Raw genomic sequence first — 15,285 nt, 5'->3', positions numbered from 1 at the left:
TTATGTAAATGTTATATAAATACATATATATATATATATATATATATATATATATTTTTTTTTTTTCAAAAATGTCTAAAAACCTGTTTTTGCTTTGTCATTATGGAGTATTGTGTGTAGATTGATGAGGGGGAAAAATATTTAATACACTTTAGAATAAGGCTGTAACATAACAACATTTTTGAAAAAGTCAAGGGGTCTGAATACATCCCGAATGCACTGTGTTTATTAGACTGCTAGCATGTTGAAAAGACACATCATTAGCCCGAAAGGTGGGTCCAGAGAGGGCAGGCTTTTCTAGTGTTAATCACTGGCAAGAAGGCCAATCAAATTAGATCAGCTTTGTGTTAGGTTACATGCTGCATATTAAAACACCATTAAAGGAAACTTAGATAATAACCTAAGAGTATGCTAATACACTTAAGCAATAAGGCACGAGGGGGTGTGGTATATTGCCAATATACCACGGCTAAGGACTGTTCTTGGCATGACACAACGCAGAGTACCTGGATACCGACTTTAGCCATGGTATATTGGCCATATACCACAAAGCCCCGAGATGCCTTATTGCTATTATAATCTGGCTACCAACCTAAGTAGAGCAGTAAAAATAAATGCTTTGTCATACCCGTGGTATACGGTCTGATATACCACGGCTGTCAGCCAGTCAGCATTCAGGGCTCAAACCACCCAGCTTATAAATAATAATAGGCCATAGCCTTTATAGACTAGAACAGTGGTCCACGACCTTTTCTTAGTCGAGATCACCTTATGAATCAAAATGCAAGCCGAGTGCAATTGTCTGCTGGGCGCAAGAGATCAAGTGCACCGACGATGTATTGTGTGATATCAATTAAATTATCAATAGCCTATAGGGCCTAACTATAGTGCATCGGTGGAAAAGCACAGGGCAAAGATATTTCCAATTAAATTACATTACAAATGAGCTATTTACACTGACTGGAAATATTGTTTCATGCACTTTCCTATTTTCAATTGCAATAAGAGGTCTGACTTTCTTAATGTAGGCCTTCCCCTTAATATAATGTAGAGTCCCTCATATTTCGAAACTTGAGTCTCAAACTAGGCAATATGAAAACACTGGTAATAGGCCAGTTGTTGTAGCCTATTACCTGTGAGGCAAATCAGAGTAATTTTTCTGCCGAGGGAGGGAGTGCAAGTCGAAGTGGAGAAGAGTGTTTCATGATTTCTAAAAGTGCTGAAGAAAAACAGCATTGTAGTGCTGATCATTGCCTCTGAATGTACTGAAACTGTCTTTAAGGCCCTCGATTAGATCAATGCAATCAGTGATTGATATAGAGGGACTGGAGGTCCTTCATGGCAAAATCACTGATATCAAATGACTTGACACATGCTCCAACATCATCTTCTATACACTGCCTCTTGAAAACATTGAACAGTGAGCTTTGTTTGGCCACTTGTTTTTGCTAGCCTTGTGAGTCTAGCTAACGATGTGTAGCCTACACAGCAATAGCTACTGTTCACTGCACATGGTACAAGTGTGAAGTGACACGTGTCAGAACCTGGCCATTATTCTAAAAATAAGCTGATAATTTTAAAAACTATGTTTTTGTATTTTCCCTGTAAATAATAAAGCAAAATTCTAAGTCATTACATAGACCTAAATTAAATAGATTTAATGTACAGTACCAGATTTTTATGTAAGATGTCCTTGAGTGTCCTGAAAGGCATCTGCCAAATAAAATTTATTATTGTCAATATATACCATATATCCCTTTTGTTTTCCTACCCCCTCCCCACTGCTTGCTATGAAATTTACCTGACTATAAAGGCCAGTGCTTGACTTGGCCTGAAATACTGTACGTGCCGGTACTCATTTATATTTAGGTGCAGGAACTCAATAATTTTGAGATAATATTCTATAGGAGGCTCAGGGACTCTAGCAGAATAAAATCCTTTACTCATTTCCAGTGAGCTCCTGCCCAAGTTAAGGACTGTGCTTAGGTAAAAAGTCTACTAATTAAATACACTGCTGACCTTAAAGTCCAAAAAGCACATTTTTGTTTTTCATGAATTTTTACAAAAGCTAATTTTGACTTTGTTGCTGTGCTATCTAGTGAAAACCATTCCTGGGTGCAAAAGGTGGAAAAAAAGAGAGTAATATGTCTGGTGTCATGAAGAGCATGGAACAGTCATGCTGGTGGAGGTATTAGAAAATGGTGCATGCAGTATTCAAAGCTCTCGCTGATCTGGTGCTGAAATCCTTTGGCTGGTTTTGATATCAATTTGAGACAGCATTATTACCATACACTGAAATCAGCCCATCTTATATTGTCAGAGCAGGTTATCACCCCCACATAACATTCCTCCTCTCAGCAGCTTCACTTATAATTCATTCAAGACTTCCAGTTATTTGTATCCTACCAGTGCAAGTATTATATATATATATATATATATATATATACATACATACATACACACATACACAGTTGAAGTCAGAAGTTTACATTCAATTTGGTTGGAGTCATTAAAACTCATTTTTCAACCACTCCACAATTTTTTTGTTAACAAACTAGTTTTGGCAAGTCAGTTCGGACATCTACTTTGTGCATGACAAGTTATTTTTCCAACAACTGTTTACAGACTGTATCACAATTGCAGTGGGTCAGAAGTTTACACACACTAAGTTGACTGTGCCTTTAAACAGCTTGGAAAATTCCAGAAAATTAATTTAGAAGCTTCTGATAGGCTAATTGACATCATTTGAGTCAATTGGAGGTGTACCTGTGGATGTATTTCAAGGCCTACCTTCAAACTCAGTGCTTCTTTGCTTGACATTATGGGAAAATCAAAAGAAAAAAGCCAAACAAAAATTGTAGACATCCACCAGTCTTGTTCATCCTTGGGAGCAATTTCCAAATGCCTGAAGGTACCACAGTCATATGTACAAACAATAGTATGCAAGTATAAACACCATGGGACCATGCAGCCGTCATACCGCTCAGGAAGGAGACATGCTCTGTCGTACTTTGGTGCAAAAAGTGCAAATCAATCCCAGAACAGCAAAGGACCTTGTGAAGATGGAGGAAACGGGTACAAAAGTATCTATATCCAATGTGAGAAACGAGTCCTATATCAACATAACCTGAAAGGCCACTCAGCAAGGAAAAAGCCACTGCTCCAAAACCGCCATAAAAAAGCCAGACTACGGTTTGCAACTGCACATGGGGACAAAGATTGTACTTCTTGGAGAAATGTCCTCTGGTCGGTCTGATGAAACAAAAATATAACTGTTTGGCCATAATGACCATCCTTATGTTTGGAAGAAAAAGAGGGAAGCATGCAAGTCGAAGAACACCATCCCAACCGTGAAGCACGGTTGCATCATGTTGTAGTGGTGCTTTGCTGCAGGAGGGACTGGTGCACTTCACAAAATAGATGGCAAGGAAAATGATGTGGATATATTGAAGCAACATCTCAAGACATCAGTCAGGAAGTTAAAGTTTGGTCACAAATGGGTCTTCCAAATGGACAATGACCACAAGCATACTTCCAAAGTTGTGGCAAAATGGCTTAAGGACAACAAAGTCAAGGTATTGGAGTGGCCACCACAAAGCTCTGACTGCAATCCTACAGAAAATTTGTGGGCAGAACTGAAAAAGCATGTGTGATTAAGGAGGCCTACAAACCTGACTCAGTTACACCAGCTCTGTCAGGAGGAATGGGCCAAAATTCACCCAACTTATTGTGGGAAGCTTGTGGAAGGCTACCCAAAACATTTGACCCAAGTTAAACAATTTAAAGGCAATGCTACCAAATACTAATTGTGTGTATGTAAACTTCTGTGTGATGAAAAATAAAAGCTGAAATAAAAGCTGAAATAAATAAATCGCTCTTTTTGACATTTCACATTCTTAAAATAAAGTGGTGATCCTAACTGACCTAAGACAGGGAATTTTTACTAGGATTAAACGTCAGGAATTGTGAAAAACTGAGTGTAAATGTATTTGGCTAACATGTTTGTAAACTTCCGACTTCAACTGTATATACACACAGCTATAAATAACTACAGATGAAATTGACAGCTGAAAGAAATAAACATTAATAATACAGTTAGCTAGTTCATTTGTTGAGCATTTGTTTTGTAGTTACATATTTGAGAGTACAGTAAAATGTGCAAAGTAAAGAAACACAAAAAAAGTGTCCATCTTAAAAAGAAAAGTATAGATCCGTATCCTTCAAGATGCGAGCAAGGGGAAGTCATGAAGACATGAGAGAATAAAACATGGAGATGGTAGAGCTCTTTAGGGCATTTATGGACCCTGCTTGAAAACAGTTCAAATGCTTCCTTCTTTCCTCCCATCCTCTGTGTTATCACTGATCTAACATACTTGGATAGAATAAAAGCAAAGGTTCCACATCATAGCTTTCACCATTCCAGACATGACAGATCAGTGATGACTTTAAAAGGGGGAAGGAAACATTTTCAAAGTATTCAAACAGGGCCAGTGTACTGCCAAACAGCATGTCTTTTTCAGGTTGTGCTGAAGTTGTGCTCGACTTAGGCTAGGAATTAAGTCCCATCTGCTGACCCCTTTGGATTTTTTTAGGCCATCAGTGGAGCCATCTACATCTTCCAGTTGAGATGGCTGGATGACTTTACACACCCTGCAGCGTCCAGTTTCCGACCACTGTTGCACATTTTCGCCAAATTCTGTCGATTGCAGAGAAGACGCCAGTCAGTTAAAGCAAACGACGATAAGACAATTATTATTGGAAATTCCACATTGTCATGCTTACATTAGCAGCCCTGGCAATGCTGTTGGGAGACTGTAAGGCAGCGAGCTCGTTGAGGATCCTCTTCAGATCATTATTGTCAGGAGGTGCTGAAAGGAGGCAGACAAAATGAAAGTTGGTGCAATCATTTTTCTTATTTAAAAATACATAAAAACACTTGGTATTATGGCAGGTATGAGGTATAAATATGCATAATGTGTGCGCGTTTATGTACCTGGCACAGGTGACTGTTGCTGAGACTGAAGCTTTAGGTATGGATGCTCCAGCAGCTCCGCGATGGAAATCCGCTCTCTTGGGTTTCGTACCAAGCACCTCTGGTGGTAGGAAAAAAAACATAACCCACCAGATCCCATTTATCCATGTAATTCACACTAAATCAAAACTCAACCAAAAAGCCAATACATTGCAGAATGAATGGAATCGCTCACCTTCAACACATCCAGCAGATCCTTCTCTGCAATGTCAGGGAACTCCATCTCATGGGTCGGGTCAATGATGGCGTGTAGCTTGGTGATCTGGTTGGTGATGGTCTGGAATGGAGTCTTCCCATAGGTCATGCAATACATGATGCAACCAAGGGACCACACATCACCTTTAGTACTAATCTATGAATCAAATCAACAGAGATTCATTATACATCATTAAACATGCATAATCTTCCAACATTGATATACTTGAGTCCATATGGAATATGCATGTATTAAAAATACATTGTTTTGGATAAGAAGGAAGGGACATCAGCGCAACCTTAGAGCTTGCCTTCCCTGGCTGGGATGAAGTGTCTTTGATGGCTTCAGGGGGCATGTAGTTCAAGGTCCCAACCTGTGTTTAGGATTTTTTTCTTGAAGATCAATATCCTTATTCTGGAAAGCTTCTGGTTATGTATACATACATTATTAACTACAGTTGAAGATGGGGGTTGTGCTCTTACCTGAGAATCTTTCATAATGCTTGTCACATCAGGCTGGATGCGGCTTGCAATGCCAAAGTCGATCAATTTCAGCGAGGCATTCACAATCACAAAATTGGCTGGCTTCAAGTCACTATGGACAATACCTACACACAAAAAAAAAATTACAGAAAAAAGTTAAAAGGCTTGTCATAGAGACTGCAATGCTTGGGTATGAGGAACTTAGAAAACATAAGGGATACTGATGAAGAGAGATACAGAGTTCAAGATAGATGGAGAGATAATAACCCTGTTTGTGGATGGTCTGGACTGCCTCCAGCATATTCTTCCAGTATAACTTCCTCTCCAGCGGGTTGACAGTTTTACGGTTGCGTAGCCAAGTGCTGAGGTCCAGGTTACCACATTCCATCAGCATGTAGATGTAGCTGTTGGTTATTTCACTGGAATAAAAGAGATAAAAGGCACTGCTCACTGGGAATCACATGACATGTATAGTGGGATGGAACAGAGGACCACAATCAAAATACGTTGTGTCGGGGCCTCCCGAGTGGCACAGTGGTCTAAGGCACTGCATCGCAGTGTTCAGGCGTTACTACAGCCTGGGGATCGATCCCAGGCTGTGTCACAGCCAGACGTGACCGGGAGTCCCATAGGGCGGCGCACAATTGGCCCAGCGTCTTCCGGGTTAGGGGAGGGTTTTTGCCGGGGGGCTTTCCTTGGCTCATCGCGCTCTAGCGACTCCTTGTGGTGGGCGCCTGCAAGCTGACTTCACTCGTCAGTAGAACTGTTTCCTCTGACACATTGGTGCAGCTGGCTTCAAGGTTAAACGAGCAGGTGTTAAGAAGCAGTGCAGCTTTGCGGGTCATGTTTCGGGGTCGCATGACTCAACCTTCGCCTCTCCCGTTGGGGAGTTGATACAAGATTGATGAGACAAGATCTTAACTACCAATTGGACATCACGAAAATGGGGTAAAAAAACAAACACATTTGAAATACGTTGTGTTATTCTTAATTTTATTTAGGCCATGTGTATTTTATTTTTATGTACGTACCAATACCACAAGTTTTTCTTATGTTTTGGATGTATACGTATGTGTATCCATTTATCAAAAAATATAATAAATGTACCCTAGCTGAATAAGTCAGAGTAGTGAACACTCACTAATCATACAGCTTGATGATCTGATCACTGTACTGCTGCAGGCGATTGAGATGCTCTATCTCGTTCTTGTAGCTCTCCACTGTCTGGGCATCGGCCTCCTCCAGGTTCACATACTTCACAGCAAACAGCTGATTACGTTGGTCCAGAACCTGGTACACCTGAAAAGACAGAGACCCTACCATCAAACCAGCTGAAAAAACATCCAATTAGCCCACAAAACACCTGTAGTACTTCCCTGGTATCTTCAGTTTTCAAACCAATTGAAACAGGGAAGTACCATCTTAAATTGTCCAGCAAGTAAGTCTGTTTTTTGTTTTCCGTTGCACAATGTTATGAGAGCTTTTGTTACATTGTGCCCTAATGAAGAAGACAACTAACCCCTACCTTACTGGATCCACCTCGGCCAATCATCTTCAGGACGAGGAACCGTTTGCCCTTTATCACAATGGACTCGTTTGAGAGAGCAGCGGCAGAACTCTGAAGTAACAGACAAGTGCAGAGTCATTCAACCATAAAGTCCACATTTCATTTGACAATAGGCCTATAATTTAAACAGAAAACTCACAAAAAGAGAACATAACTAGGGCCATGACTTAGTTCCTCCTGACCTGACTGCGTTTTGCCTGTTCAGGTCAAGTGATCAGGGAAATCCCATGGATGGCATTTGTGGTTTACCTGGTGGGTCTGTTGGGCATAGGACACCTGGCTGAGGGGGGTGCACGGCTGCTGCTGGGCAGGGCCGGCTTTATGGGCTGCTGAAAGAGGACCCGCATTTGGGGAGTTCCTCTTGACCCCGGGGGTAAAGTAACTGTGAGGAGAGGGGAATTCAAATGCAAAAAAAGAGGACTTTCTTTGACATCACTGCTTCCCATCTTTCCTCTGGATTCCAAGACTAAATGCACTCACAGATCTCACTACACTGTCTGCCGCGAATGTTACTTACGCCATGTCACAGTATGGATGACAGTCTTAAATTTGCATTATGACAGTTCAGATTTAAATATGATAATTTTTCCACAAGGTAGTTCTCAAAGTAACTTTAGTTCAACTATATTTTTCTTGAGGGCAGCTTTAATGTAGCTCAACTTCTTGCAATGGGAAGTAATTGGTAGCGTGATAAACCATCTTTTCAGATTAGCTTCCCCAACACTGACAATACCATTTCCTAATATCTCAAGAGCTGAAATAGAATCATTCGATTATGGTGATTAGGATCATTGTACAAGAGCTGTTATGTTATATACATGTCCTATCCAGCCCCTCACCTGTTGGCCCTGGTGTCTTTGTAGTTGGGCATCTGGCAGGCGACGGGTGGGTTGAGTCTGGACGGGAGAGGAAGTGACAGGGTGGGTAGAGAGTCCACCAGACGTGGAATGGGCGTGCAATCAGGAGGGGTGATCTTCTCCTGATGACGACCAAACACACACACACACACAACGTTAAACTCAGGAGGTTAAAATAGAAGAACCCAAAAGAAAACAAAAATATAAGTGTTAAGAGTGTCAAAACAGAGGCAAAAAGAGAGAGGTTTTAACTCAGTCATAAGAATGAACAAACTAAAATGGAATTTGATGCCAGCAACTTCCATGTTGATAAAATAGTTGTTACCCCAAAAATAAAATGGAAAGCCAAACCTCTGGAGACACGACTCTGCTTACATGGGCTGGTATTTTCCACCCTGAAGACAACTCCATGCTAGAGGGTTTGGGCTGGGTCTGGCTCAGAGGTAAACGGGTGGGAATCTCCGGCTCCCTCTCTCTACCATAGTTTGACAGACTCAATGACCCATGAGACAGTGGCTCTAAAAAAAGAAACACACATAAGGAATCTATTCAACTAAAACTTACATCAGGTTTGCAAGCTTTAAGCTTGAATCCGTTATCCCTTTGTAGTCAGGATGAACAGGGTCATGTTCATTAGGTACCAAACAGGAAAAAACAGAGAGGGACTCCGTTTTCCATTCCATGCCCTAATGAACACCACCAAGACATACAGCATAATTGACTAAATTTAAATGAAACCTACCTGGGAGACTCTCTCTGTCTTCTGCGGGGAGAAACTGGTAATTCCCAGCTTTTAGTTTCTGCATTGCAGTCTCAATTAGTTCAGTGGGCTTTGCGTTCACCTGGAGGGCTTTCTGTAGTATTGACGTGCCTTTCGTGACCTGACCTTTTGGAAGAATATGAACAAAAATCTCTTTAGCACTAAAATATAAATGTTCAGTGTCTAAACCATATATTATGCACAATCATTTATGTAAAATAAAAATAAAAAAGAGCAATCTACCTTGAGCAACCTCAAACTGAGCATGTGCTATGTGCACAAAGGCAAAGCTTTTGCAGTTGGATCTCGCAACGATGAAGTTGTCCCGAGCATCATCTGGATCATCAATGCTACGGAGGACATTTAAAAAAAAAAAAAAAAAAAATTTTTTATACAGTCATAAAACCAATTCTAGAACACTGGATAACGTATGTGAATATATGCAGGGTTTTTTTTATACCCCAAAACATCCTGAAGTACACTCACCCTTTGAGTTCAGCATATCGGACCAGCATCTTGGCATAGCTCTCACTGTTGCTGTACATTCCCAATGGCAGTCTGGAAAAGACTCTGGAATAGCTGTCCTTCAGCTTCAGGAGAAGGTTGGTGTCTGTCTGAGGATTGCCCCTCTTCTCCAGCTTGGTCAGATACATCCGGCAAGCCTCAGGGGAGTTGGAACCAATTATCTGGTTTATATTGTCAGTGGTATCTACAATTGAAACAGCAGAGAACATAAACTCGATATGCGTGAGAATAAATTTTTTCCCCAAGTTTACCATTTCGTTAGTGCGCACCTCTATGAATATGTTGGTGTGCGCCAACTAATGCTTCTCACTAAACAAGCTTTTTTGCACCGTCAACAACTAGGCCAAAATGGTTTCACTTCAATGTAAAGGTACATACCTTCCATCCTGGTGTCATCTCTCCTATCTTGCCTGTGCAGCAGTGTAGTGGTGGAGTCCACAGTTCCCATGTCCTTCCATGGGCGTGGCTCAGGGGTAATGATAGGTGTCTGAGAGAGCAAATCAACAATGATATATATGACTGTCCCAATCAACTCCAGTCTTTAAAATAAGATTATGTAAGATGTCACTTTACTATGCTCTGCTCTTCATGTTATTGTATATAATTGTAAACAGTTGGACCAGGCATTAGAAAATTCTTAAACAATCTATAATTACAACTGAAAAGGTGGGGATTTTCATTCACAAACCTTTAGATTGAGGAAATCCCCATCTTCAACACGCTTTTTGGCCGAGGACAAGGATAACATCGCACTTGAACCAGAAGTTTGCCTAAAACAAAGTTCCATTCATCAGTTTAGGCTTTGTAATCCTGTGTGTTCTGATAGTGTTCCCTTGACATTGGTAAAGAATGCTTACCTGGACAAGCTACTTGAGATGAGAGCCTCCATCTTCACTTGTCTTCCATCACTGTCATCATCCATTTCTGAGATTGCCTGTAGTCTACTGCTCTCTCTCCCTGCCTAGAGGCAGGATAATAAGGAACAGAATATTATTTAAAACCAGAGAAGTGATAGACAAACTACTTTATTTAAAACTAGGGGTGGTAATTGCCAAGCACCTCACAATATGATATTATGATATTATGATATTCTCACGATACTTAGGTACCGATACGGTATGTATTGCGATTCTCACAATTCTATATGCATTCTGATTCGATACTGTGATTTAATTGCGATTTGATGTTCCAAACATAACCCTCACTATATGTCTGCTGCAGAGACAAGAGAGAGCCATAATAAAAAAATACTAGTTTTGATCAGTCATGAAAAAAAGGGCTGACAAGATGAGACAAGATGTTGGCTCACTATTAAAAAATAATATGGAGAACAAGCTATAGGATGAAAAGTATCCGTAGGTACAGCCAACTAGCACTAGCAAATGCTACCTAACAAAAAACAATCGATACTTGTCAAAGTATTGATACAATATTGTGCCAAAAAATATTGCGATATGTAACTGTATCAATTACCACCACCCCCACCCCCCCACCCCAACACTACTACTAATAAAAACTAACCATGCCAACGGCTCTCTTTCGTTGAGAACCAGACCTCCAAGCTGGAACCTTGTCCTCTTGGGGTCCATTCCGTGGTTCCATTGTTCTAAGAGAATGAGAAGACATGTGTCAATTGTTTTTCATGAGAAAGAATAGAAGAATGTAAAGCAAAACAAAAAGAGAAGCTTGGTGTGAGAACTTGGAACTGTAAAAAACAAAACACTTCTTTTACCCCGAAGAAAAAATACTGGAAAGCTGCAAGTCGCCGAACCATGTCGCAGAACCATGTGTATTATAAGTTGAGACTGAAGAAACAATAGTTTTGACAAAACATTAAGACAATTAATATACAGTACTAGTACACTAAAGTAGCATAAAAGCTGTGATTGCATTTAAAAAAATCTCGGCTGAAGAAACATGGTCATGTATTTATTTATTATATAAATCAAGATTTTTTTACCTTTATTTAACTAGGCAAATCAGTTAAGAACATATTTTCAATGACAGCCTAGGAACTGTGGGTTAACTGCCTTGTTCAAGGGCAGAACGACAGATTTTTACCTTGTCAGCTCAGGGATTCAATCTTGCAACCTTTTGGTTACTAGTCCAATGCTCTAACCACTAGGCTACCTGCCGCTCCAATGGTCTTCAGGTTAATAAAAAAACAAACCTGGTACATTTTCCTTATCCTCAGAGAAAAGAAGTTCTGCTTTGCCCAAAGTCAAGTTCTGCATAGCAGCCTCCAGCAGGTCGTTGGGTTTGGCACTCAGTTCAATGGCCCTCTGAAGTATCCAAGTACTTTTCTTTGTGTTGCCTTTTGAGATGGGGGAGTAAAAATATATACATAATAAAAAATAAACTTACTGACTAGACGTTTTAATTTATTTAACTAGGCAAGTAATTTAAGAACAAATTCTTATTTACAATGACAGCTCACCGGGAAAGAGTGGGTTAACTGCCTTGTTCAGGGGCAGAATGACAGATGTTTACCTTGTCAGCTCAGGTATTCAATCTAGCAACCTTTCGGTTACTGGCCCAACGCTCTAACCACTAGGCTACCTACCAATAGTACTTTACTGCAGCATTATGGAGTTTCTGAATGTGAGCTTCACAGATTGGACTGATGCATGTATCGTCAGTAAATAAATAAGATGTTAGAGATACAATAGTTGCTATGGGTGTCTGAGTATTTATCAATATGAGAAAGCTGGTAAATCCATGCAGCGAAAGTTGAGTAAATAACCCAAATTGTGTCATCTGTGTGTAGAAATCATCTACGACAGTCAAACCTAAGATTGTTGTGCATCTCTCTACCTTGAGACAGTTCAAACTGAGCGTGTGCAATGTGGACAAAAGCAAAATCCTGGCAGTGTGTAGTCGCAACATTGAAGTTGTCCTCTGCCCCATTGGTGTCTTGGATTCTGAAAGATATTAAAGGACTCATTTGACAGACCTAAACTAAATACTAAAAAGAGCTCTTTTCAAATGGGCAATCTGGGATTGGTACATTCATTTTTTGGATTTAAACTAGGAAATTAGCCATTGATTTTTGGAAGAAAATACATTTACTATGAGCTTAGTTCAACTGTCGTAATCCATCAGAACCCAACATCTAAACTTATTTGTAAACCATGTAATTGTAAACAAAGACTGAATAGCTTCAAAACATGGATAAAACTATCATTTTGAACTCATGGATGGTCAGTCCTTGCATCCATGAATTTGAGTGGTTAAATTTCTCTAACCTTATCCCTCAGCTGCTAACCAAAGAGTGTCAGGGCGCCAACTTTGTTGTTTTCCCGAATCCCAGATTGCCACTTTAAATATTATTAATACACCATACACATTGTATTTTTAACTTATGTAGCTAAAGTACAATCACAGAGGAAGATGTTGCAAAACAAGGCTCAACCCTCTCATGGAAAAGTATGATCACGGATCACTCACACATTCAGCTCTGCAAATCTGACCAGCATTCTGGCATAGCTCTCATTTTTGCAGTGTTTTCCCAGTGGCATAGTTGAGAATACACGGGTATAGAAGTCTGTAAGCTTTGTGAGATGACTAGGATCCAAGTGAGGGTCTCCTTTCTTCTCCAAGTCCATCAGATATGCGAGACACGTTTCAGGGGAATTTGAGCCAATGGCCTGGTTGATATTATCAGTTTCATCTGCATGAAAATGCAAGGAAAAAGACAGTGGGTGACCATTTACAGTACCAATCAAAAGTTGACACACCTAGTCATTCACTGGTTTCTCTTTATTGTTTACTATATTGTAGAATAATAGTCAAGACATCAAAACTATGAATTAACACATACGGAATCATGTAGTAACCAAATGTTTTAGCAATAAAAATACTTAATATTCTTCAAAGTAGCCACCCTTTGCCTTGTTGACAGCTTTGCACACTCTTGGCATTCTCTCAACCGGCTTCATGAGTAATGCTTTTCTAACAGTCTTGAAGGAGTTGCCACATATGCTGAGCACTTGTTGGCTGCTTTTCCTTCACTCAGCGGTCCAACTCATCCCAAACCATTGAATTGGGTTGAGGTCAGGTGATTGTGGATGCAGCACTCCATCACTCTCCTTCTTGGTCAAATAGCCCTCACACAGCCTGTAGGTGTGTTGGGTCATTGTCCTGTTGAAAAACAAATGATAGTCCCACTAAGCGCAAACCAGATGGGATTGCATATCGAAATTCACGCAATTCATGTGTGGTTCCCACACATGCAAAGAAAATTTGTTCACCTACTCTGTCGCACAAAGACACAGCAGCTGGAACCAAAAATCTCAAATTTGGACTCATCAGACCAAAGGACAGATTTCCAGCACTCGTGTTTCTTGGCCCTAGCAAGTCTCTTCTTCTTATTGGTGTCCTTTAGTAGTGGTTTCTATGCAGCAATTCGACCATGAAGGCCTGATTCACGCAGTCTCCTCTGAACAGTTGATGTTGAGATGTGTCTGTTACTTGAACGCTGTAAAGTATTTATTTGGGCTGCAATCTGAGGTGCAGTTAACTCTAATGAACTTATCCTTTGCAGCAGAGGTAACTCGGGGTCTTCCTTTCCTGTGGTGGTCCTCATGAGAGACAGTTTCATCATAGAGCTTGATGTTTTTTGCTACTACACTTGAAGAAACTTTTAGTTCTTGAAATGTTCCGTATTGACTTGTCACAACACAACTGATTGGCTCAAATGCATTAAGGAATGAAATTCAATAAATTAACTTAACAATGAACACCTGAATTGAATTCCAGGTGACTCCCTCATAAAGCTGGTTGAGATAATGCCAAAAATGTACAAAGCTGTCATCAAGGCAAAGGGTGGCTACTTCAAAGAATCTCACATTTTACAGTTTTGGTTACTACATGATTCCATGTGTGATGTCATAGTTTGTCTTCACTATTATTCTACAATGTAGAAAATAGTGATACAAAGACAACGCTGGAATGAGTAGGTGTTCAAACTTTTGACTGATACTGTATTTGCAAACGTAGTGGTCTGATATACGGGCATATCATTATTTACAATATATGACGCATTTTGTCTTCGCCATGGAACGTATGAAAACGTGTTATTACCTTCGATTAGATATCTTGTTTTAATTCGGTCGAGCTTCTGACATAACATGGCAAGTTGGTGCTGTCTGTCTGTATGCTCCTCCAACATCTCTGCAGAATGTAGCTAATATGTTGAGGCAGCTAACGTTACTGACTGTGAGCCTAGCTATCTATACACACAAATATGACATCTAAGCTATAGTGCGATATATACTTCTGATGTGTGAATTAACACGCAGAAAACGGACCCTGGTGTAAATAACCAGCTGGTTGGGATATGTGTAGCTAAGTTAACGCCCTTAGGTATCTAACCATCTGCATATTGTCTGGCCAAAGCAAAGCTAGCTTAGCTAATAAAGTTAGCTCTATCAAGTTAGCTACGGGTCGTTGCGGAGCACAAAGAAGTGCAAAGCTAAAAAGCAATCCAAATCACTTTTTGTTTTACACCGTACATTAGATTAAAACGAATCTCACATTTTCTACAAATGTACTTTCACGTGAAAGAATTATACTTCATTACAAAAAAACGTCTGTCTGTTCATAACACACTGAGTTTAAAAATCACCACTTCCAATTACTTCGTCAGTTTGTATGGTTGACTACGCCCCCAAATATTCGAAAAACTCTTCCCATTTCGATGAAAATTATTTGAAATTATGCTCCGGGACTCCGGCCATCTGACCATCCGTTCCAAGGGTTCAATTAGAAATCGTGCGGACCTGAATATAGTTGATGATCCCTGCAATATTGCAATGTGTTAGTGGGCTACGGGGTGCCCTAATTAGTTGGCCTTAATAAATCCAGT

At 40.1% G+C, this 15,285-nt stretch overlaps 1 protein-coding gene across 2 annotated transcripts; it reads right to left on the bottom strand.

Annotated features, from left to right (window-relative positions):
* Positions 1–210: 210 nt before the first annotated feature.
* On the bottom strand, positions 211–15,196 carry LOC135522477 (dual specificity protein kinase Ttk-like). Of its 2 annotated transcripts, none has more exons than XM_064948771.1 (24): positions 14,502–15,196; positions 12,867–13,089; positions 12,234–12,340; positions 11,590–11,733; positions 11,152–11,224; positions 10,941–11,025; positions 10,277–10,380; positions 10,108–10,189; positions 9,798–9,906; positions 9,381–9,603; positions 9,138–9,244; positions 8,877–9,020; positions 8,486–8,652; positions 8,117–8,256; positions 7,527–7,659; positions 7,236–7,328; positions 6,852–7,009; positions 5,978–6,129; positions 5,711–5,835; positions 5,527–5,601; positions 5,208–5,384; positions 4,994–5,093; positions 4,783–4,868; positions 211–4,696 (listed from the first exon to the last, which is right to left on the bottom strand). In XM_064948771.1, exons 1-24 carry the CDS (start codon positions 14,587–14,589, stop codon positions 4,610–4,612), a joined length of 2,982 nt encoding a protein of 993 aa, XP_064804843.1. In that variant the 5' UTR covers positions 14,590–15,196; the 3' UTR covers positions 211–4,609. The 2 variants fall into 2 exon arrangements, with proteins under 2 accessions (XP_064804843.1, XP_064804844.1); XM_064948772.1 differs by having other exon boundaries at positions 8,510–8,652.
* Between the last annotated feature and the right edge of the window lie 89 nt (positions 15,197–15,285).

This window comes from Oncorhynchus masou, chromosome 30 (assembly GCF_036934945.1).
Source record: "Oncorhynchus masou masou isolate Uvic2021 chromosome 30, UVic_Omas_1.1, whole genome shotgun sequence".
Lineage (NCBI taxonomy): Eukaryota > Metazoa > Chordata > Actinopteri > Salmoniformes > Salmonidae > Oncorhynchus > Oncorhynchus masou.
Note: the sequence above shows the minus strand (reverse complement) of the source record. Positions and strands in the feature narration are given on the sequence as shown.

Excerpts from the sequence above, each read along its gene's own strand:
- LOC135522477 (XM_064948771.1), bottom strand. The coding sequence starts at position 14,589 with ATGTTGGAGGAGCATACAGACAGACAGCACCAACTTGCCATGTTATGT. Across the intron at positions 13,090-14,501 it reads AACAAGATATCTAATCGAAG|ATGAAACTGATAATATCAAC; the intron begins GTAATAACACGT and ends ATTTTCATGCAG. Across the intron at positions 11,026-11,151 it reads TCCAGTATTTTTTCTTCGGG|AACAATGGAACCACGGAATG; the intron begins GTAAAAGAAGTG and ends TCATTCTCTTAG.